The sequence below is a fragment of the Plectropomus leopardus genome, chromosome 12 (assembly GCF_026936395.1).
Source record: "Plectropomus leopardus strain MGB_pleo_1.0 chromosome 12, ASM2693639v1, whole genome shotgun sequence".
Taxonomy (NCBI): Eukaryota; Metazoa; Chordata; class Actinopteri; order Perciformes; family Serranidae; genus Plectropomus; species Plectropomus leopardus.
Window position 1 is genome coordinate 35,616,490 of NC_142187.1, and position 21,866 is coordinate 35,638,355.

The window sequence follows — 21,866 nt, forward strand, 5'->3', positions numbered from 1 at the left end:
ATGGTAACACAGGAGATGAATGCCGACAAAGAAAATCCTGACGGCAGGAAAATGCAGCAGGAGGAGGAGAAGGAGGAGGGGGAGGAGAAGGAGGAGGGGGAGGAGGAGGACGAGGGGGGTTGAACCTGCAGAGAAGGACAAGGGCAGATTTAGTGAGGCGCTGCGTGACGGCGTGACGGGGGCTGAGGGTAAAACGCACAATCACCCGTTCGTCCGCGACACAAAGATTTACAGCAGCTCCCGCGTGTTTATCACACGGCAAAGACTCGGAGGCCGTGAAATGACTTGTCACTAATGCTCCTTCTCCATCGTCTCATCTGTGCCACGCTTCATTCCCAGCTGCAGCAAAGCATGCTGGGAGGACAGGCCAGCTCTATTTATAGATGCGTGTTCCTGGAATTTCATGGAAAACCGTGGGATCTTCGGAGTGTGTATTCCAAGCAGGGAAACTCTCAGGGAAACGTTTTCTGGGTCTTTTTCATACGTTTACGTTGGACAGTTTAAAGCAGTGACGCTCAACTTACAGCCTGCGCGACTTTTAGTCTCCAGAAGGTGCCGGAGTGCATAAAACAGCATCAAATCAGAGCTGGTCGATCAAGAAAAGTACTCCGACAGAGGTCCTAGCCAAGACCCTAAAGTCCTAAAATCCTAAAAATTTCCTAAAATTATAGAAATGTGCTAAAATCTTAGATATCTCCAAAAATCCCAGAATTGTCTGAGAGTCCTGGAAATATCCTAAAATCCTGGGATTGTCTTTAAATACAAGAAAATTCTTAAAATCCTAGAAATGTTTTAAAATTCAAAAATTTCTTCAATTCCTAGAAATTTTGTAAAATTGTAGTAATGTCCAAAAGTCCTAAAAACGTCCTACAATCCGAGGAATATCCCAGAATCCAAGAAACATGTTTAAATTCAAGAAACGTGCTAAAAACCTACAAATGTCCTAAAATCCAAGAAATGTCTTAAAATCCTACAAACCTCCTAAACTCCTGCAAATTTCCTACAGTCCTAGAAATGTTCTCAACAAATGAATTAAAACTGTAACAGATTTATCAACTTTTTGGGGAGACCTGTGAGCAGTGAATTGCAGTAGTGTTTGTATGTTGTTGTTTTTGACTAATAACTAAGATCTCTTCTTTGTCCTGATTCTGTTTTTGTTTGGCCGTAAATTGATGTCGGCGATGCAGTTTTAAAGAAAGTAAAGGGGATCATGGGGATCGGCAGCTACATAGAGTAGAGTATCATCTGCATGTTGATGAATATAAATACTTTTTTCTGGATTGTGTCCACCAGTGGTCATTTATAAAGCTTGAAAGCAGTGGACCCAGGACAGAGCCTTGTGGGCTCCATGGTGTTCAGTATTTGCGATGAGAAGCTTTGAACATTTTGTTGGTATTTGTATTTTTAAAAAGTCAGTGTTTGTAAGGAATCGTCTGCCACTCAGGCCTGAAATGAAAACATGAACATATAAACCATCAATTCAGATTTATTGACAGAGCACATTTAAAAACAACAAACGCTGACCAAAGTGGGTAGAGCGGGCGCCCCGTGTACAGAGGCTGCGTCCTCACCGCAGCCGCTGTGGGTTCGATTCCAGCCTCGGCCCTTTGCATGTCTCTCTCTCCCCCTTTCACACTTCAGCTTTCCTATCAATTAAAGGCATAAAAGCATCAAAAATTAAAACATATAAGTAATTTAAAAATGGTTAAAAACAAGTGCCAAAATGTGTTCTCTAAAAATAGCCAAAAATTTGAGAGAAAAATAATTGTTTAAAACAAAAAGGCCAAAATATTTTTATCAAAAAATTGCCAGACATTTTCAAGAAAAAAAGCCAACGTGTTTTCTTTACAAACTGCCAAAAAAGTTTTTTCACCAAAAGTCACCAAAAAGTTAAAAGTCAGAAAAAATGGGTTGCAAAAATTCCATATATGTGAATATCTCTTTAAAAATAGCTAAACATCTTAAATAAAATTTAAAAAAATCTTTTTCCTATAGTGAAAAAAAGCCAAAAACTTATTATTCAAAAAAAATAATTTCTTTAAAAATTGTTTTTATCTCAAATGCTTTCTTTAAAAAAAAAAAAAAAATCACACCCAAAATATGTAAAGAAAAAACAAAATTTTTTCTTTAAAAAAAAAAAAAATTTAAAAATTCTTTAAAAAAAAAAAAAAGTCCTGGAAATGTATTGGTAAAAATGTGAGCAGCTAACGGTGTGAGCTCTGTAAATAAACTGCGGTCGAATCAGCCGTCGTGACGGTCGCTCCTCACATCACACATCACCTCGCTGTCCGTCACAGCTGCGACAGCTCAGCATTTTACAGGCGCGAGTTTCCCCCCGAGCTGACTCACATCGGAAACTCAAAGTGTGAAGTAGGACAGAGGTCAGCTGGACCAAACCCACCGAGAGGAGGAGGAGGAGGAGGAGGAGGAGGACGGGGAAGGAGCTGCGTGAGGCTTCCAGACTGCAGAGAGAAGAGATCAGAGGAGTAACTTCCTCCCTGCCTGCGCTCTCTTTAAACACACACACACACTGAGACACACACACACGCGCCGCCGTCCTCCCGTCAGCCCTGCAGTCTGTTGTTGCTGTCTGCCTCAGACAGACGGAGGTTGGCCGACCGGCTGCTCCTGCTCGCTCTCTGCCTGCTCCGCCATGCTCCCTCACCCCGCCAGGTTAATCCGCCCCCGGAGGCTCCGCGCTCGCCTTTTCCCGTCAAGCCCCAAGTCCACCGTTTACCGGTCACCGTCCACCACCGGCGTCCACAACTGACAGGAGGAGGACGACCTCGGCGTGTCTCCGTCGCTCAGCACCTCCGTCTCTGCAGCCTCCCTGTTTGTGTCTGTGAGGAGGAGGAGGAGGAGGAGGAGGAGGAGGGGGGGACACAAGGTGGAGTGAAGCCCCCCTCCCATCGTCTGCTCTCCAGCCAGCACCACCTCCGCCAGCCTGCAGCAGGAGCGAGAGGAGGCGCAGAGGAGGCGACACACACCACCTCCACCTTCACCACAGCAGCAGCAGCAACAAGCAGCATGCTCAACTCTGTGTGGTACGCCAAAAAGATGGGGCGCCGCATCATGGGCACCCTGAGGAGAACCAAGCGGCTCCACCGGCGCCTCCTGGTAGGTCACCTCCCCCGTCCCCGTCCTCCCCCACCACAGCACCAGCACCACCCATAAGGAAATAAATCTTCAGGGAGGTGAGGAGGTAGGGGGAGGTGCTGCACCGTGAGTCATTTTCTACGACGCGTGTGTGCAGTCAGCCTGTAAACTCATGCACGATCATGCACTGCTGTGTGTGTGTGTGTGTGTGTGTGTGTGTGTGTGTGTGTGTGTGTGTGTGTGTGTGTGTGAGTGAGTGAGGCAGATGTGGAAAAGTTGCAACAGGAGCTGCTGCTGCTGCTGCTGCTGCTGCTGCTGCGTCATGTGGTGGATCAGGATTCATGCAGAAAATCCTCCACATCTGGTTCAAGCTCTTCGCCGCAGATCTCGAGCCCTCACTCACCATCCCATGTCCCGGCAATGTGTTTTTATCATCATCATGAGACACGAGGACTGAGTGTGTGTGTGTGTGAGTGTGAGTGTGAGTGTGAGTGTGTGTGTGTGTGTGTGTGGAGGTGATTTGTTGATGAGGCTGCAGCGGCTGTGAGCGGGTCGTTGCATTGTCAAAGCGTTGGGGGTGAATGTTTTTCAGCGGCCGTTATCGGAGCCGGGTTCTCGCTCGCCTCAGACGCAAGAAGCGTCTCTGCTGAAGTCAGGTGCTGGTTTTTGGGGCTCGTGTCACACCTGTGCAGCCTTTTTTTTCCTCTTTATTTTTTAAATGCGTGAATGTGTGGACGTGGAGAGATTCACCTGCATAAACAGCAGCATCATGTTCTGGGCAGATGTGAGGAACCCCTGCAGTAGCACATGCCTTCCCTGGCGTTGCCTAGCAACCTCCAGGCTCCTGACACGCAGCGCTACCCTACCGCCTCCCTGTTTACTGCCTCAAACACGCACGTTAACATACATGCACACACACACGCACACGCGCGCGTGCGCGCGCCGACATGTAGGTTTACGCTGAGGCCGAGCGCGGCTGAGTCTGTTTTACCTCCTGATGACGCTCTTAACCCTTTAACACCTGGATCCACATCCGTGTTCCAGGGCTGCATCCAGACACGTTTCACAATCATTTTAACCCGAATCCTGAGAGAACAGGTTTGATTTAATTCAAAAACACAGAAAAAATCACAATAAGCAGCTTGGCAAAAAACGTACATCAAACTGAAAAAGAATTACTAAAACGTGACAGAAAATATTTACATTTTTAGCACTAACTTGTGGTCATTTTCTTGTTTTGTTTGTTTTTTTACTTTCCTTTTTTCCTTTTTTTTCTTTTATTCATATTTTCTAGTAATTGTCTTGTAACTTGATGTTAACCTGAAACCTGAGAGAAAAGGTTTGAAACAGAAAACACACAATGAACAGCTTGAGATGAAATCCATGACTAATGAAAAAAGAATTAGTAAAAAGTGACAGAAAAAAAGACATTTAAATTTTTAGCACCATCTTGGGGTCTTTTTTTTTACTTAACTTTTATTTTTTATATATATATTTTCTGGTCATTTTCTTGTATCTAAATGTTAATGTGAAACCCGAGAAAATAGGTTTTAATTTCATTCATAAACAGAAAATACACAATGAGCAACTTGACAAGAAACATACAGAAAACTGTCAAAGAATCAGTACAACGTTATAGAAAAAAAGTTTTTAGCACTTTAGGTCATTTTCCTGTTTTGTTTGTATAATAATTATATATATATATTAGTGCTGGTCATAGATTAATTTTTTTAATCTAGATTAATCTCACTGCAATCCTGTAGTTAATCTAGATTAATCTAGATTAAAATTATAGATTTGAATTTTGCCAAAGACATTCAAAATAATATCTATCTATCTAAATGATGAAAATGCATCACAAACTGCTTGAGAAAGCTGTTCTACTATAATATTTGGTAAAGAAAAATAATGTTCCATAAGATTTACTTTGGTGTTTAACTTTTTTTTCTTTTGTTAAACACAGACATTTAGGAGCACAGGTTCTGTCTCCATGTGGAAAAAGCTTTTTCCTGCTAACTGGAATGAACAGCAGAGGGCGCAGCCTCTGATAACATGACCCTAACTGAACTGTGGGCCTACATTAGAGGTCATGAAGAAGACCATTAACGGTCAGCAGCTTTGTGACACGGCTTGAGCCAATCACTCCGGTCACTCAGGCAGACCAGCTTCCGCCTTCTTTACGCCCCCTCCGCATAATTCGACCAGGTATACATCCGCGCTTAAACAACAAAGTGAAATTGGTGCCTTGCTCACTGTATAGACCCAACTTAGTGAATAGTTTATCGCGCGATAAGAATCCCGCGTTAACGCAGCACGTTAACGGCCCAGCACTAGTATATATATATATTTTTTTTTTTTCAAACCTTTTTATAATCGTTTGTTGTTGTCAGTGTTTCTGCGCTGATTGACGTCGTGGGAACCTCACCCATCGAGCTCCTTTTCTCGGTTTCTGCACGTTTTTCATTTCTTCAGAAGTATAACACTTTGGTTTTTTAATGTGCTAAGTCAAATCAAATCAGGATAAAATCAGTAACACAATCCAAAATACAGAAGACTAAAACCATTAACAATAATACCACCGCTCTTTACGTTCCAGCCTCGTCTCTGAGCAGAGAACCACAAACAGACAAACACATACTTTAACATCACAGTCGCGTTTTATGGCCAAACAAATTCACACATACAAGGAATTTGACTTTGTGTTTAGGTGCAAAACAATTAATATAATGAAAGAATTAAAATAATAACTTTAGATAGAATAAGACATCAGATAAAAAATAAAGGAGCAATCTAAAAATATAAAATCAAACATAGAATATAAAGAACGCAAAATGTATGTAGGAAGGGTGCAGTGGAAGAGTTGTGCAGATTTGTTTGTGCAAAACAAGATTTAATTTAAATTTTAAACCTGTCAAAAAAAAAAAAGTCCAAGAACATTTTTTGTGTATTGCCAGGTAGATTACACACAGGAATACTTTAAAAAGCAAAAAATACAACGCAAAAGATTTGTATTTATTTTTTTACGTTTGATTTAAATTATACAGGAATATATTTATTTATTTCTGGTAATTTACTTTTTTTTTTTTTTTTTAACTTTTATTAGTTTTTCTTCTTAAGTAATTTTGTGGAGTTTTTTTTTTTCTTTATTTAAGAGGTGAAACGGAGAGAGAGAGCGGGTGACATGCAGCATATAATATTTGTATTTATTTATTTATTTTTCAGGAGTTTTTTCAAGTCATTTTCTTGTTCTTTTTTTTAGTTCTTTTGCTTTTTTTTAGATCATTTTCTTGTATCTTTTTTATAATTTTAATTTTAGATTTTTTGGGGTTTTTTTGGGACTGTTTAAGGCGGAGAGAGACGATGACGTGCAGTAAAAAGTTGAGGTTGGGATCTAAGGCAGCGCTGTGGCGAGGACGTCTCCTCTGCACGCGCCCCAGTTTTCTTGCACCTTTGACCTTATTTCTGGCTAAATGTTGGTCCATGTGTCGCTCGTTGCCTCCTCTACATGTTTCTTAGAGAAATGAGACCAATGCGTGCAGGTTTTTGAAGGGTTAACTGGAAGCCTGGTGCCGTTTGTGGCGTGTTGACGGTGTCGGTGTGGTGATGCGTTTTGGCTGCAGGTGGAGCTGCAGACTCACAGCAGCTGTAATTTAACTCTGCGAGCCTCAGAGCTGCAGGTCTGAGGGCTGAGCTCAACAGAGTTTCAAAATACAAGAAATATTCAGGTTTCAAATCATTTTTGGAGCATGAATCCACACACAAACAAATGTTCTCCCCCTCTTTTCAGGTTTCCTTCTGTAACCATCGTTAAAAAATTAAATGTAGTCTTAAGATGTAAATTTGCATTTAAAGGGTTAATCTGTTGTCTGAGTCTTCCCATAACAGAAACTACAGCTGCATCTCGGAAAATAGAATAAAAAAAGTTATTATTCTTAATGTAACTTGATTCAAAAAGGTAACCTTTCATATGTTTAGCCTTTTTTATGATAATGTATATAATATAATAATAATATTGTATTAAATATATTAAAAATATTTTGTAATAATCAGAAATCAGAATATTTTCTAAGATCATTCAAAGAGTTATAAGTACGTTCATTAATATTCTCGGTACTAACTTTTTCACGATATTCTGATGTTTTGAGATGCAGCCGTGTGTTTTAACGGCCTGTAGATGGTTAAATGTGCACAGAGTCACTGTGATTGAAGAGATACGAAGGGTTGATCTGTGTTTCTAACGGTTATGGTGAAATGTTCGGTGTCCGGGACCGTTTGTCGTACCGACTGGCTCTCTGAACGCTGCGTTTGTGTTCCCGTCGTCATGTTTCGGATCCCCGCTGAGCTCTCCGACACAGTGACGTACTTCACCCCTCAGACGACGCTCAAACACATTCAGACTCGCAGATGTTTATGGACGCAGATCGATTTGTTCTGCTTTGTCGTGAAGAACCTTAAAAGTCATAGAATTAGCAATTTTCAGGAATGGAAAAGTTTTGAAAACTAGATTTTAAAGTTTTTAAAGAAGTCATGAAACTTTGTTTCACAAACACATGATGTGTTTGAGGATGGTCCGAAATCGGAACATTCAACAAGTTTCTGGCTGATAAATGGTGAATTCTTTGATGATTTTCAGTGAAAACATCTCTTCCAAACCTGTTGCTCGTCAAAAAAAATCTTCAAAAATTACAATTTTTTTTTTGTTGTTGTTGTTTTTTTAAATACAGAAAAAAAGTTGTTTTTTTTTTAATTGTACATTTAAAAATCATGAAAAAGCTGGGGTGGCCTCCAGCTCATCTGGTAAAGTGAGCGCCCCAAATGCTGAGACGATGCAGCGCCACAGGTTCGATTCCAGCCTGTGGCCCCATACTGCGTCTCATTCCCCCTCTCTCCCTCATACGTGACAGTCTACATCGGTCCTATTATTAAAGTAACCCCCCCAAAAAAAATCACCTAAAAGTTTAAAGGAAAAAAAATCACGGAAATGTTTTCTTTAAAAATAACCCTTTTTAAAAAAGTTTAAAGAAAAACATGAGTGCGTTTTTTTCGCTAACAATATCAATCGCAAAACTTTTCTTCGATCGAAATATGAGACGTAAAAATGTGGATAGAACGCAGAATCTCAATTTTTTTCTTTGAAAATCACCTCAAAATTGTGTGTCGAAAAAAAACACCAATTAAAAAAATCAAAATTATAAAAAAAAAAAAAATGTAAAGAAAATGTAGAGAAAAAAATCACCAAAAACTTAACAAAGAATTTTTTTTTGAAAAAACTTTAAAAACAATTCCCTCGTCACTCACAAAAAACAAACATATTTTTTTCTTAAATACAAACGGCCAATTTCTTTTTTTTAATCCCCTAAATATTTTATTTTAAAAAATCACCAAAAATTAGCTATTATAAAAAAATATGCATTAACCCTGAATTTCCTTCAGAGGCTTTTAGCTGCAGAGAAACCCGCCGATGACAGGCCGGTCGCTGGATCTGAGGGCGACATCGATTATTCATGCAGCGAGTGGAGCCGCCCCCCCGCGTGCTGACATGTGCCTCGCTCACTGAAGCCGATTAATTGGCAGGAGACGGGAGGGAGGGAGTCACGGAGAGGAGGGAGTCACGGAGAGGAGGGAGTCAGGGAGACGAGGGAGGGAGTCACAGAGTGGAGGGAGGGAGTCAGGGAGAGGAGGGAGGGAGTCACAGAGTGGAGGGAGGGAGTCAGGGAGAGGAGGGAGGCGGCGGAGCCTGAGTTACGAGGTCGAGTTTGAATCTGTTGCGGTCGTAGCACGGCGGCCGAGTGAGCCTGTGCACATCTGAGGGAGCCATCCATAATTTATCGCCCAGCCTCCTCCTCCTCCTCCTCCTCCTCCTCCTCTGGCCAGGAGTCTCCTCCAGCGCGATGACCACACATCACCCCCGGCAGGAGTTCACCTCCAAGGCCATGAACGGCGCCGAAAAGAAGCTGCCGCGCACCAGCATCAACCTGCAGGAGTCCATCGCCCACCTTCACCCGCTGCAGAGGCAGCACGCCATCGAGCTCCACCGCCAGCAGCAGCAGCAGAATCGCCCGCAGGTCCAGGCGTCCCTGTCCACGTTCACCGCCTGCACCGTGCCGGCGTCCTGCCGAGCTCGCAGTCGCTTCCTCAACCTGCGAGACAGCGTCAAGAAAAGCCCGACCAAGAGCACCGCCAAGGTGGTCAGCAGCCTCGCAGGGAGCAGGCCGGAGATCCCCTGGGTGCCTTTCGCCTTCAGTAAGGTACATCGACCACGCGCTCCGTCTGCGGCGGGAGACCTTTTCGACCTACAGAAGCTTTGGTTTCGCAATTTTTTATTGGAAAGCCTGAGCCGAGTCGAAAAAGTTCTGATGTTTGTAGCTTTGAGTATTCGAACCACCGAGGTTTTACGGAAAACCTCAGGGGTTCGTAGGACCGAGTCGTTCTCCGGAGGCACTTCGTAGCAACTTGTATTCATCAAAAATACTACGGAAGTTAATGGCATCGAGTATTTGTATCACCGAGTCCATACCAAAGAGTACTGCGATTCAGAGGACAGTCGTTCTCAAAAGATTGTGATTTTCATTCAAAATTGCCCCCCAAAAATGGCCTGAATTTTTCTTAAAGACTCACCAAAAAATGTTGTTTTTTTCTTTCAAAATCATCAGAAATGTTCAAACAAAAACAAAAAATTCTTCTTATTGTTTTTATAATTCTTTAAAAGTTACCAGAAATGAATAAATAAATAAATCGGAATTGTTTTTCTTTAAAAAAATCGACAAAAAAAGAAATTGCCAAAATGTTGTTTTTTTTTTCAAAAATTGCCAAAAAATGTTAATGAAAAAAAGGACAATATTTTTTCTTCAAATACCATCTAGAAAAGAATTCTTCAACAATGGCTGGAAACTTTTCTGAAAAAAAGGTCAGTTTTTTTTTTTTTTTTTTTAAGAAAACATGCCTTCTCAGAACGATGCCTTTCTCAAAAGATAGTTCATAGCGTTGTGTATTTGTAGCGCGTTTTGTACGATTTGTAGCACTGAATTTCAAATTTTGTGTTTGGTTAGAAGAAAGGGGAAAAAATGGCCATAATTTTTTCTTTAAGAATTTCCAAAAAATGTTGTGTCTTTAAAAATCACTGATATGTTTTAGATACAAAGATACACGGTTTGGAAGGCCTGTTTTAAAGAAAAAAATTCTTCAAATATCCCCCAAAAAACAACCAAAATTGCCAAAATGTTTTCTTTAAAAATTGCTGAAAATTAAAATAAATACTAGATCTTTAGGATTTAAAATAATTTCTATTATTTTAGGACATTTCTATTTTAGGACATGTCTGGGGTTTATCGGAATTTCTAGGATTTCGTGTTTCTTGGACTTAAGGACGTTTCTGGGATTGTAGCACATTCAAAGGATTTTTGAATATTTCTAGGATTTAACGACATTTCTAGGATTTTAGGTCTTCTCTTGGATTTTGGGAAGGTTTTAAGATATTAGGACATCTCTAGGATTTTGACATTTCTGTTATAGGACCTGTCTTGGATTTATCAACATTTCTAAGTTTTCACGTTTCTTGGACTTTAGGACATTAGGAAGATTTTAACATGTTTATGGTACTTTTGAATATTTCTTGGATTTTAGGACATTTCTAGAATTTGATTTGTATTTTAGGACATTTATAGGACTTGTTGACATCTCTAGGATTTTACAGCATTTCTAGGATTTTAGGAATTTCCTATTTCTACAATTTTAGGACGTTTCTAGGATTAGGGCATTTCTCAGACTTTAGGATACAATTAAAACATTAGTTCCCTTTTCAGGGCTTAAAAAATGATTTGACAGGCTTGAAATATTTACGTGTAATGAATATACAGCTTCCTCAAGTTTACCTTTTTGAATTAAATTACTACGAGTAATAACCGGTTTCACGATATTCAAATTTCTGGGATGTGTCGTGTGTCGGGGGCGCTCGCTCCCGTCGTCCCTCCTGTCGGGTTCAAACATGAACTCTGTGCCGCTGCGTTTCTCACCGCCGTTTGTATTCTTTGGGAGCAATTAAGCCTCTTTGTCAGCGGCTTTTCCGAGCGGCGCTCCAGAAGTAGGGCTGCCGGATCAATGCGGTCGATGTGCGGGGGCTAATTTTAGCGGCTGCTGGTTTTCCATGGGCTCCACGTTCTGCTGCTGCAGCACAACAATTAAGCCTCTCCGAAACAGAGCGCCACTTCCTGCCAGCAGCTCCACGAGCTCCTGCTCTTGTGTAATAAAGGACACCGTGACGAAGGCCGCCTCGCGCTCTCTGCTCTTTATTTTCATTTTATACGATTTTGTTTTGGTTTCTTTATTTATTGATCAGCACATTTACAAACAACAAGGCAGGAGCCGAATGGTTAACTAAATAAATCTACAAATAAATAAGATCTTAAATAAAAGTCTGTACTTAAAAGAAAAAGCAAAATGATAAATACAAAGTTCAAAGTAGGATATGTGCGTTGATGCTTAAAGCTGAAATTAATTTAAAACCACAGCTGGAAATGCAGAAATATATTGCAAAGTGCTGAAAATATCTGTAAAACTGTGAGAAACGAAGCTGAACTGCTTTAAACTGAAGAAGAGTCGACCTGGTGGAGTGTCGGAGGAAGAAGAGAAATATTGAATAAAAATGTTTTAAAAAGAGAAATATTTTAGATTTTAGGCATAAAATGTAAAAAATAATGAGAGCATAAATGTCCCTGAAAAGCAAAATATTTTGACATTTGAATGGTTTCTGTGGCTGAAAGTAAGCAAAGGTAGTAGTCGATTAAAAAAATTACAGAGAAGTACTACTAGTAATACCAGTAGCAGTAGTAGTAGTTGTAGTAGTGGAAGCAGAAGAAGTAGCAGTACTTCTGTTACTACAAAAAGTGCTAATAGTTGCAGTTGTAGCAGTAGCGGTACTAATAGTAGAAGTAGTGGTATTAAAAGTAGAAGTAATTTTAATACAACTAATAGTAGTAGCAGTATTGATAGTGGAAGTAGCTGTAGTATTAGATAAGATAAAAAAATAGATAAAAGTCAAATTGCCAATGAAATAAAAATGAAATTGCTAAAAAGTAGTTGGAAAAAATCTTTAGTTTCGCGTCTTTAGTTTGGCCCACAGTCACGAGGCGGCGGGCTTTATGACCTGTGCTGCCGCCGGCCACCAGGGGGCGTCCAGATGTTCAGCTGCACTCTCGGGGATACTCGCACTGAAATGTCCGCTGCTTTTCAATGATTAGAGACAAATGGACATCCGTCCCCTGCTGAGACTGTGCCGAGGGACGGGGGGATTTGACACACACACACACACACACACACACACACACACACACACACACAGGTCAAACTGTGTGGTTTAATCTTCTCAGAGCAGCAGATGGGTCGAGTTTTGTCACACCGCCATCATCCAAAAGGCAACAGTGTCAGGTAATCTGTCAATCACGCGACGTCTTCCTGTGATTGGCCGACCTCTGTGACACTGTGTGTGTGTGTGTGTGTGTGTGTGTGTGTGTGTGTGACAAACTCCTTCCAGCTGCAACACAGTGAAAACACACACTGCTCACAACACCTGTCAGTCAACATGGACATGTCTCTGTCCTCTGTCCTCTGTCCTCCTGCTGCTGTTCATCTGTGCCGCACTGTGTTTGTCTGACCTTTGACCCCTCACCATGCTATTGTTCAGCAGGCAGAGGCCACCCCGCCCTCCTCTCCCATAATCCCTGTGATCCCAGTCTCGCCAATCGCAGCCGAGTCCACCATCATCCCTCCGACGTCACAGGTTCCTTTTTTGTTGTTGTTGTTGTTGTTGTTTATTTTCCTGCACTCGTCTCTCAGCTCCATCCATCTATACATTTATCTGCTCGTTTGTTTGGCTGCTCGTCTCGCTGTGGCGTCCGCCGTCCAGCTGATGAAGCGAGCAGATTAGAGGCAGAGACAGTGGGAGAAATGCCACACTGACTGACTCCACACACACACACACACACACACACACACACACACACACACACACACACACGATTTTTAAGAGCCCATCTGGCTCCTCCCGGGCAGAAAGTGAGCGAGCGATCGAGGCGGACGCAAAGAGCGTGAGCGAGTGAGCGGCTTTAGAGCTCGGAGAAGAAGCAGGGGAAGCCTCGCCGCGGACTCGGTTGGACTGATTTCGGGCTTCATGCTGCAGCGCTGCATCTTCTGCAGCGTGAAATGCCGCCATGTACGTACGTCTCCGTCCTCACTAATCTCTGCCCAAATCCACTCGCTTCCTGTTTGAGAGGACGTCTCTTTTATCCGCCGCCGCTTGTGTTCAGTGTGTAGCAGGGTGGAGCGCTGTGGGAGGTCGCCCAGGTGTTGGGGATATATATTTTTTAAAATATTTTTTAAAATTAATTAAATTTTGTTTATTTGGCGGTGATGATGATGATGTGTCGTCTCTCCTCAGGCCAACCCTCCTCCTGTGGTGGTCAACACGGACAGCCTGGACACGCCTCCATACGTGAGTTCACCTGCAGCAGAAACACACACGTTTTTACCATGTCTGACTGTTTGTTGATTGTTGTGAATCGAGGCGAATATTCGGTTTACGAGTCGTACGTGACAGCAGAGGACGCGACGGGGTCCCAAAGATTCTGTCATTATCCTTCATCAGCGTGTTTTTCGGGTTTTCTGTCCGGCACTTTCTCGTGAACACAATATCTCAGGAACACCTTGAGAGATTTTCCTCAAATTTAGCACAAACAAGGATGGACTGACTAGATACTGGTGGTCAAAGATCAAGGTCACGGTGGCATGTAAAACATGTTGTGGGCCATAACTCAAGAATCCTTAAGTGTGTTTTCCAGTTTAGTTTGTCTAGTTTGGTACATTTTTATTTAATTTTTTGCTTTTCTGATTGGATTCTTTTATGTGGATATAATTTGTATTTGTGTTTAAAGTCAGAACATTTGAATGTTTTCAAAATGAATAAAAATTTAAATGACAAAAAAGAAATGTAACAAACGTCCACTTGGACTAAAGGATGAACTGATTAGATATCGGTGGTCATAGGTCAAAGGTCACTGTGACCATGTGTGTCTCATTCTTGTAAATGGTTTTCTTGAGATATCATATAAATAAGAATGAGACAGGTGAGGTCACAGTGACCTTGACCTTTAACCTATGACCGCCAATACATACTCAGTTCATCCTTTAGCCCAGGTGGATGTTTGTGCTTAACTTGAAGAATTTCCTGCAAGGTTTTCTCAAGATATTGTTGAGGACATTTGCACTAAGTTTGAGGAGAATCTCTCACGGTTTTCATGAGTTTTCGTGTTCAAAAGAAAGAGACACATGAGGTCACTGTGACCTTGACCTTTGACCTATGACCACTAATATTTAATCATTACACCTCTGAGTCTAAGTGCATATTTGTTTTAATTTGAAGAAATTCCCTCATGGTTGTCTTGAGATATTGTCCGTGAGGACAGTTTAATTAAATTAAATATCCTCTAACTACAAAAACATTGAAGTGGATTTTGGGATGAACTGATAAGATTTTGGTGGTTAAAGGTCTTTGTGATGTTGCATTCATCTCTGTCTTGTGAACACGATATGTCAAGAACACCCTGAGAGATTTTACTCAAATTAAAAAAATATATAAAATAAAATATACATACATATATATATATATATATATATATAAACCCCCAGTATTTTTTTATAACTATATAATAGCTTTAAGCAAAGGCCATAATTAGAAAAATAGAAAAATGCCTGAAACATTTTGTAATGAATCTGGAATATATTAAATTTTCACTTTCTTGAATAATTGATGGAATAATAAAATAAAATAAAATAAAATAATAATAAAAATAAATGTGATAATAGTATTAAAATATTGTACCTGTGTATATACACACTACTGTTTAAAACAGTAATGATAAAAAACTATCTGTAAAGAGGATTTTCTACAATGTAAAAGCTTTAAAAAGCCATCAGACATTCACACGTCCTCTCACGCTGAGTGGCTGCAGATCTTCGACAGTCGCGTTGGTCTCAGAGTCGATAACGAACTGAAGGTGGCAGAGCTGTTTCCTGTCGTCTCTGAGCGTCCTCGCCGGCCTCGCTCCTGGCGTCGGTCCAGTCTAAATGAAATTGGCGACAGAGTCTAAAGAGCCGCCCTCTGATTGGCTCCGTGATGGCGGAGATGTTGGCTGCTGTCAGCGACGTCCCGCTTTATCTCTGTCGGCTTAATTTGCAGAAGAACGAAGATGTTAAGAAAATAAGAAAAGGAGGTTTGAAAAAGCAGCTTACTCTGGCCGGCTCCTCTTCCTCTTCAAATCCAGAGTCACATCAGTTCAGAAACACTGCAGCGAGGCTTCTTTACTCACTTTATTCTGAAAAACAAAAAACGTTTCAGCCCAAAATATTCATTTTTTGTTTGATTTCTGCCTCTCAAACTCTTTTTTTAGCTTCAAATACATAAAATGCTTTTGTTGTTGCAAAGCTGTAGTCACACAAACGTATGGGTTCTTAAAATATTAAGCGTTGTTAAATATAAAAAACCTTTTTGCAACCTCTCACAAGGGATTCAGTGTGTAGTTGTGTGTCTTTGTCATGTTTAGAGATAAATTTCAACATTTTTGGTTCAAAAATGAAAACTTTATTTTGATATTTTACAGAAAACTAAAGTTACGCTCAAAGAAATATGTCCGTAACAATTGATGTGAGAGGAGAACGCGCTGTATTTGTCCGCCGGTGCTGATGGATCTGTGTGTGTCCGCAGGTGAACGGGACGGAGGCTGATTATGAGTACGAGGAGATCACGCTGGAGAGGGTAAGACGACAAGCAGCCGACCTTTTTTCAAATTTTTCTTTTTGTGTCACTGACCTGTTTTCAAGATTTGGCACAAACATCCACTGTAGAATTCGGTGGTCAAAGGTCATTGTGACCTTGTGTCTATCCCATTCTCCTGAACACAATAACTCAAGAAGGCTGTGAGGAAATATGCTCAAATTTGGCACAAACGTCCACTTTATGTCAAGGATAAACAAACTTTTGTTGGCTGAAGGTCACTGTGACCATGCATATGACTCCTTCTCATGAACACAATATCTCAAGGACATCTTGAGGGAATTCCCAGAAATTTGACACAAACGTCCACTTGGATTAACGATAAAGTGATTAGACTTTAGCAGTCAAAGGTCAAGGTCAAGATGTTCCTGCCCTACACATTGTCATGAGCGATCTTAAAAAATCTTGATATCTCAAGCAGGGCGTGAGTGAATTTTCTTAAATTTGGCACAAACTTCCACTTGGATTCAGTAATGAACTGATTAGAATTCAGTGATCAAAGATCATTTTGACCTTGCATCCATCTTGTTCTGGTGGACAAAATATTTCAAGAAGACTGTGATGGAATTTTCTCAAATTTGGCACAAACATCCACTTTAAGTCAAGGATGAACTGATTCATTTTGTGGGTCAAAGGTCACTGCGGCCATGCGTATAACTCCTTCTTGTGAACACAATATCTCAAGGACATCTCGAGGGATTTTCTTCAAATTTGGCTCAAACGTCCACTTGGACTCAAGTATAAACTGATCAGTATTTGGTGGTCAAAGGTCACTGTGACCTCATAGATCTGAGATCCTCTGTGTGTGAAGTTTTCACAGATATGGGTGGAAACTGTGAGAGAAACTCGACTTGTTCGCAGAGGTGTACAGCAGTGTGGCGTTCATTCAACTTCAGTAGTCCTAATTCGCCATCGTATTTAAAAAACCTCCAGTAATTTATTTAAAATATTTAAAAGTTTCCAAACATGTCGTAGATCTGGTGAAATGAGGACATAATGAATCAGCTGTGGTGTGTTTCTGTTTAATGCAGCTGTGTTTTAATCCCTCTCTCCGCCTGTCTTGAAATCTTCTTTGTTATCTCCCGTTATCTCTTCTCGTCCTAATTCAGCCGCGTTTCTTCAAGTGCAAATTATTATCAGAGCAGCGTGAATAAAAGCCGTCTCTGCCAGCTGAGTCCTGCAGGAGCTGCAGCTCGTCTGTCTGTAGGCTGAGCGGGCCTCGGGCTCGGGACTCTCGTTTTCGTATTTCAGTTTCTTCGTGTGTTAGTAACGGGGGAGTCGAATTCTGTCAACATTTGCATTTCTGACAGGAAATGTAGGTGTGAACAGATGAATGCAGTGATGTCAAGAAATCTCATCGTCAGGCTCAAACCAGCCATGAAAAAATCATAAGGAGTATTATTTGTGTATGAAAGCCTGAAATATCTCTTAGATGAAAGAAGCAGTTTGCATTTTTGTTAAACTTGTCTGTCTCTGCAGCAGAAAGACACAAATACTTGTGAAATTTGTGCAACATGACAGAAAAAAATGAACTTTATTGCATATTTTTAAATGGAATATTAAGAGAATTATAAATATAGTTATCTGGACATTTTTCTGTCAACTTTTTTTTTAATATTTTATTACAGCTTATCTGCAAATATTTTTTGTCATCTTTTACTAATTGTTTTGCTGTTCACGGAAAGTTTCTTGCGAAGTTGCTCATTACGTTTTTTCCATATTTAAAAAAAAAAATCAAACCAGTTTTCGAGAAAGTTTACGAGAAAACTGATGCCGATCCAGGTGTTAAAGAGTTAAGGAGATAAGAGCTTTCTGTTCTGGTTTTAATGTGATGATTCAATGATGTTAGATTTTTTTGTTTTTAAATGACCAGAGCAAAATGATGAACAAAAACCATAAAGATGAAAACGCTCCTTTAAGTTTCAGAAAAGAGCCGAAATGATTTTTAAAAGTCTGCTGGCTTCAAAGAGAAGAAATGATTTCTTCTTTCATCTTTAATGTCCATGAAAAAACAAAACACAGAGAATTCTTTGAGATTTGTTTGTCTAATACTTGTTTGTTTTTATTGTGGTTGCCATGGCGATTGTTTGCGGTATCCAGGGGAACTCGGGGCTGGGCTTCAGCATCGCCGGCGGCACAGACAACCCTCACATCGGTGAAGACCCGAGCATCTTCATCACCAAAGTCATACCTGGAGGGGCCGCCGCTCAGGACGGACGGCTCAGGTGAGACCACACACACGCGCTCACACACACACACACACACACACACACACACACACACACACACAACGTAATAATCAGGCTACGTACGTCATAAAAAATCCTGAAAAAGTCATGGAATTTTAAAAAATAGCAACACACAGGCCTGGAAAAGTTTGAAATCTAAATACACCCTGAAAGTTTTGGAAAAGTCCTGGAAGTTTGATTCACAAACCTGTATAATAACACATGATGTGTTCAAGGAGCATCAGAAATGTAAAAACACAACCATGGCTTTCTGAACAGTTTGTGATGCGTGGTGTCATGAAGGTTTGGAAGGCGCATGTTTTCTTTAAAAATCCACAAAAGTTTTTAAAGAAAAAAAGGAAATGGACAAACATTTTTTCTATAAAAATCACCAAAAATTAGAAAAAGAAAAAAAAATCACACACACACACACACATTAATAATTTCTAATAATTCTTTCTATCTCTTTTTATACAAAGTAACATTTTTTTTTATTATTTATCATTTCCTTTTACTAATTTCTTGCATATTTTTAAATGACCTTTTCACGTTTTTTTGAAGAGAATGAAACGTTTTTAGTCAAATTTCAGAGGTTTAAATACTTGTGAAAGAAAAACTGATGTCCATCCAGGTTTCAAGGGGTTAAGAGTTGGTGTCTTTTACCCAGAAGCCCCTGCAGCGTCCTGCTGCCTTTCACTCCTTCATACATAATGCAGCCGAGTGAGTCTGACACACCTGATCCAGGTGATGAAGATGAGCTGCGGTCTCAGGTTTCCTCCGACACGTGAACTGTGTGTGTGTGTGTGTGTGTGTGTGTGTGTGTGTGTGTGTGTGTGTGTGTGTGTGTGTGTCAGCAGTGAAGCTCATGTGTTGGACAAAAACCTCCGGTCACTTCCTGTCTTTAAGTAAATTAGAACTGGACTTTCTCTTTTTTTTTTTAATTTAATTTTTTGGTGATTTTTAAAGAGCAAATTGGCAATTTTTACAGGAATAAAAAAAATTCAAAAATTGTAGTAGTTTTTCTTCTTCACTAGTTAAAAAAAAGTTTATTCTTTAAAAATTTGCTCATTTTTTAAATGGAAGTCCAGTTCTGATCCTTTTCTGAATTCATGATTTTTAACCGCTTTTATATTGTAATGAAAAAGAACCGATAAGGAGTTTCACCGGTAGTTTCATAGAAAGCATGGTCTTTGAAATTTAAAAACAAAATGACACATCAACGCTCGAGGTTTTCTGACGGATATTAAATTATTATTATTAAAGGAAATAATGAAATATTTGAGGAGCAGTGTCATTTGTTTTCTCTCTGAAAGTGACAAAAGAGGATGGAAGATCTTCAGTCTGGATCATCTGACCGAATTAAAGTTTAGCTGCCTAAATGTGGGAGATGATTGACAGCCGGTGGCTTCCTGTGTTACAGGGTTAACGACGTCATCCTGAGAGTCAACGAGGCGGACGTTCGGGACGTGACCCACAGCCGAGCCGTGGAGGCGCTGAAGGAGGCCGGCTCGCTGGTGCGGCTCTACGTCCGCAGGAGGAAACCCGTCTCAGAGAAAGTGATGGAGATCAAGCTGGTGAAAGGACCCAAAGGTGACCGCCAGGCTTTTATTAAAAACATGCGGCCAGATCGTCTCTGCTGCAGAGGAGCTTCGGGGAAAACTCTCTGGGGCCCCGCAATTATTCAGACAAGAAACCGGACTCAAGAACAAAGACTCAGTTTCCACGGAAACATCCTAAAATATGCTTCTGGGCTGTCGTGTGTGAAATTATCAGCAGCATGTTTCAGGGAGACTTCCTAAACCTGGAATACTCAGCCGGCTCTGCTGCACGGCCACAAAAATGACAGGGGGCCACATAATTACAGGGGGCCACAAAATGACAGGGGGCCACATAATGACAGGGGGCCACATAATGACGGGGCCACATAATGACGGGGCCACATAATGACAGGGGGCCACAAAAATGACAGGGGGCCACATAATGACAGGGGGCCACATAATTACAGGGGGCCACAAAATGACAGGGGGCCACATAATGACGGGGCCACATAATGACGGGGCCACATAATGACAGGGGGCCACATAATGACAGGGGGCCACATAAATGACAGGGGGCCACATAATGACAGGGGCCAGTCACAGCAGCCCAATACATGTTCCAGGGTTTTAGGATTTTAAAACATTTGTAAGATTTTAGGGTGTTTCTAGGATTTTAGGACATTTTTATGATTTTTGGATGTCTCTTGGATTTCAGAACACTTCTGGGATATTATAATAGTAATAATAATAATAATACATATAAAGCGCTTTTAAAAGGAACTCAAAGATGCTGTATTTTAGGACATTTCTAGGATTGTAGGACAGTTATTGATTGTAGGGTGTTATCTAGGACGTCTGGCTCTTTTCTCTACTTTGGTGCAGTTTTATTCACTCTGGTACTGCATTTATACTCTAAAGTACAGAAACAATTCACAGTGTCCATCACTTTATTTTTTATTGTGCTCACATTCGGCCCTCAGGCTCTAAGTCGAGTATCATTCCTGTAAGGTGCAGGTTGTTGCTCGTTGCTGGTCTAACGGTCCGGCCCCCCTCTGGTCCTGGTGTGTTGCAGGTCTGGGCTTCAGTATAGCAGGCGGCGTGGGGAACCAGCACATCCCGGGCGACAACAGCATCTACGTCACCAAGATCATCGAGGGAGGAGCTGCTCATAAAGACGGGAGGCTGCAGATCGGAGACAAACTGCTGGCTGTAAGAACGCCGTCCTGTCGGCTTTTATCGAAACGAGACTCGTGGAAGCAGCAGGGCCTGAAGCCCACTGCAGTGTGTCTCTGAATGAGATGAGAATAAAAACTCTTCAGGACTTATAATATTTATTCAGTGTAGCTGCTACCTCATCTGTTGGTCTGAAAAAGTTTAATAGTACATTAGTACATTTTTGGTGATTTTTAAACATAACAAAAAAATCACACCATTTAATTTTTAGAGGAAAAAAAACAGATATTTTTTTAATAATAATGAAAAAAAATTCTGTAAAAAAATCACCAAAAATAAAAAAAAGAAAAGAAAAAATCGCCAAAACAATATATTAGATTAAAATAATAAAAATAAAAATAAAAACATGATACAGAAGTCACTTAAGATAAAGATTTGAGCTCACTAATCCAGGAACATGCACGTTAATGTGAAAGATGGAGATTATTTATATCATATTAATGAACTGACCAGTGTGATTTGATGTAGTATCTGAAGCAGTTTGTTTGGGTCCTTGTGACGTGACGTGACGTGACGTGACGTGACGTGACGTGACGTGGCGTGACGTGACGTGACGTGACGTGACGTGACGTGGCGTGGCGTGGCGTGACGTGTGGTGTGTTGTCCTCTCTGTGCTCAGGTGAACAGCGCTTGCCTGGAGGAGGTGAGCCACGAACACGCCGTCACTGCCTTGAAAAACACTCCTGACGTGGTCTACTTGAAAGTGGCTAAACCCAACAGTGTCTTCATGAACGACAGCTTCGCCCCGCCCGACCTCACCAACTGTGAGTGACGCCTTTTTGTTTTCTGTGTTCAAACCGCAGACTTTTTCTTTCCCCTCAGAGGTTAATTTACGTCCTCGTCACTTAAAACGCGACAGTTAAACTGGTCTCTCCGTCTGAAATCTGTTTGAAGGGCTGAGATCAGAAAACTGACGGGAGGCCGAGGCCAGTCGCAGCAGCCATCATG

General features: G+C 41.0%; 1 protein-coding gene across 19 annotated transcripts in view; it reads left to right on the forward strand.

Annotated features, from left to right (window-relative positions):
* The window catches only part of LOC121951929 (discs large homolog 1-like protein), a 122,234-nt gene that overhangs the window by 70,504 nt on the left and 29,864 nt on the right, over window positions 1-21,866 (forward strand). For 11 of the 19 annotated variants that reach the window (XM_088085975.1, XM_088085976.1, XM_088085979.1 and 8 more), the window contains 6 exons: window positions 13,529-13,582; window positions 15,851-15,901; window positions 18,020-18,144; window positions 19,568-19,737; window positions 20,758-20,894; window positions 21,538-21,682. In XM_088085975.1, coding sequence (XP_087942101.1) covers window positions 13,529-13,582; window positions 15,851-15,901; window positions 18,020-18,144; window positions 19,568-19,737; window positions 20,758-20,894; window positions 21,538-21,682 — 682 coding nt within the window. Of the gene's footprint in view, window positions 1-3,121; window positions 3,172-8,805; window positions 9,345-12,775; window positions 12,872-13,511; window positions 13,583-15,850; window positions 15,902-18,019; window positions 18,145-19,567; window positions 19,738-20,757; window positions 20,895-21,537; window positions 21,683-21,866 lie in introns of those variants that run through there. The other 8 variants (XM_088085991.1, XM_088085977.1, XM_088085982.1 and 5 more) reach the window with 4 other exon arrangements.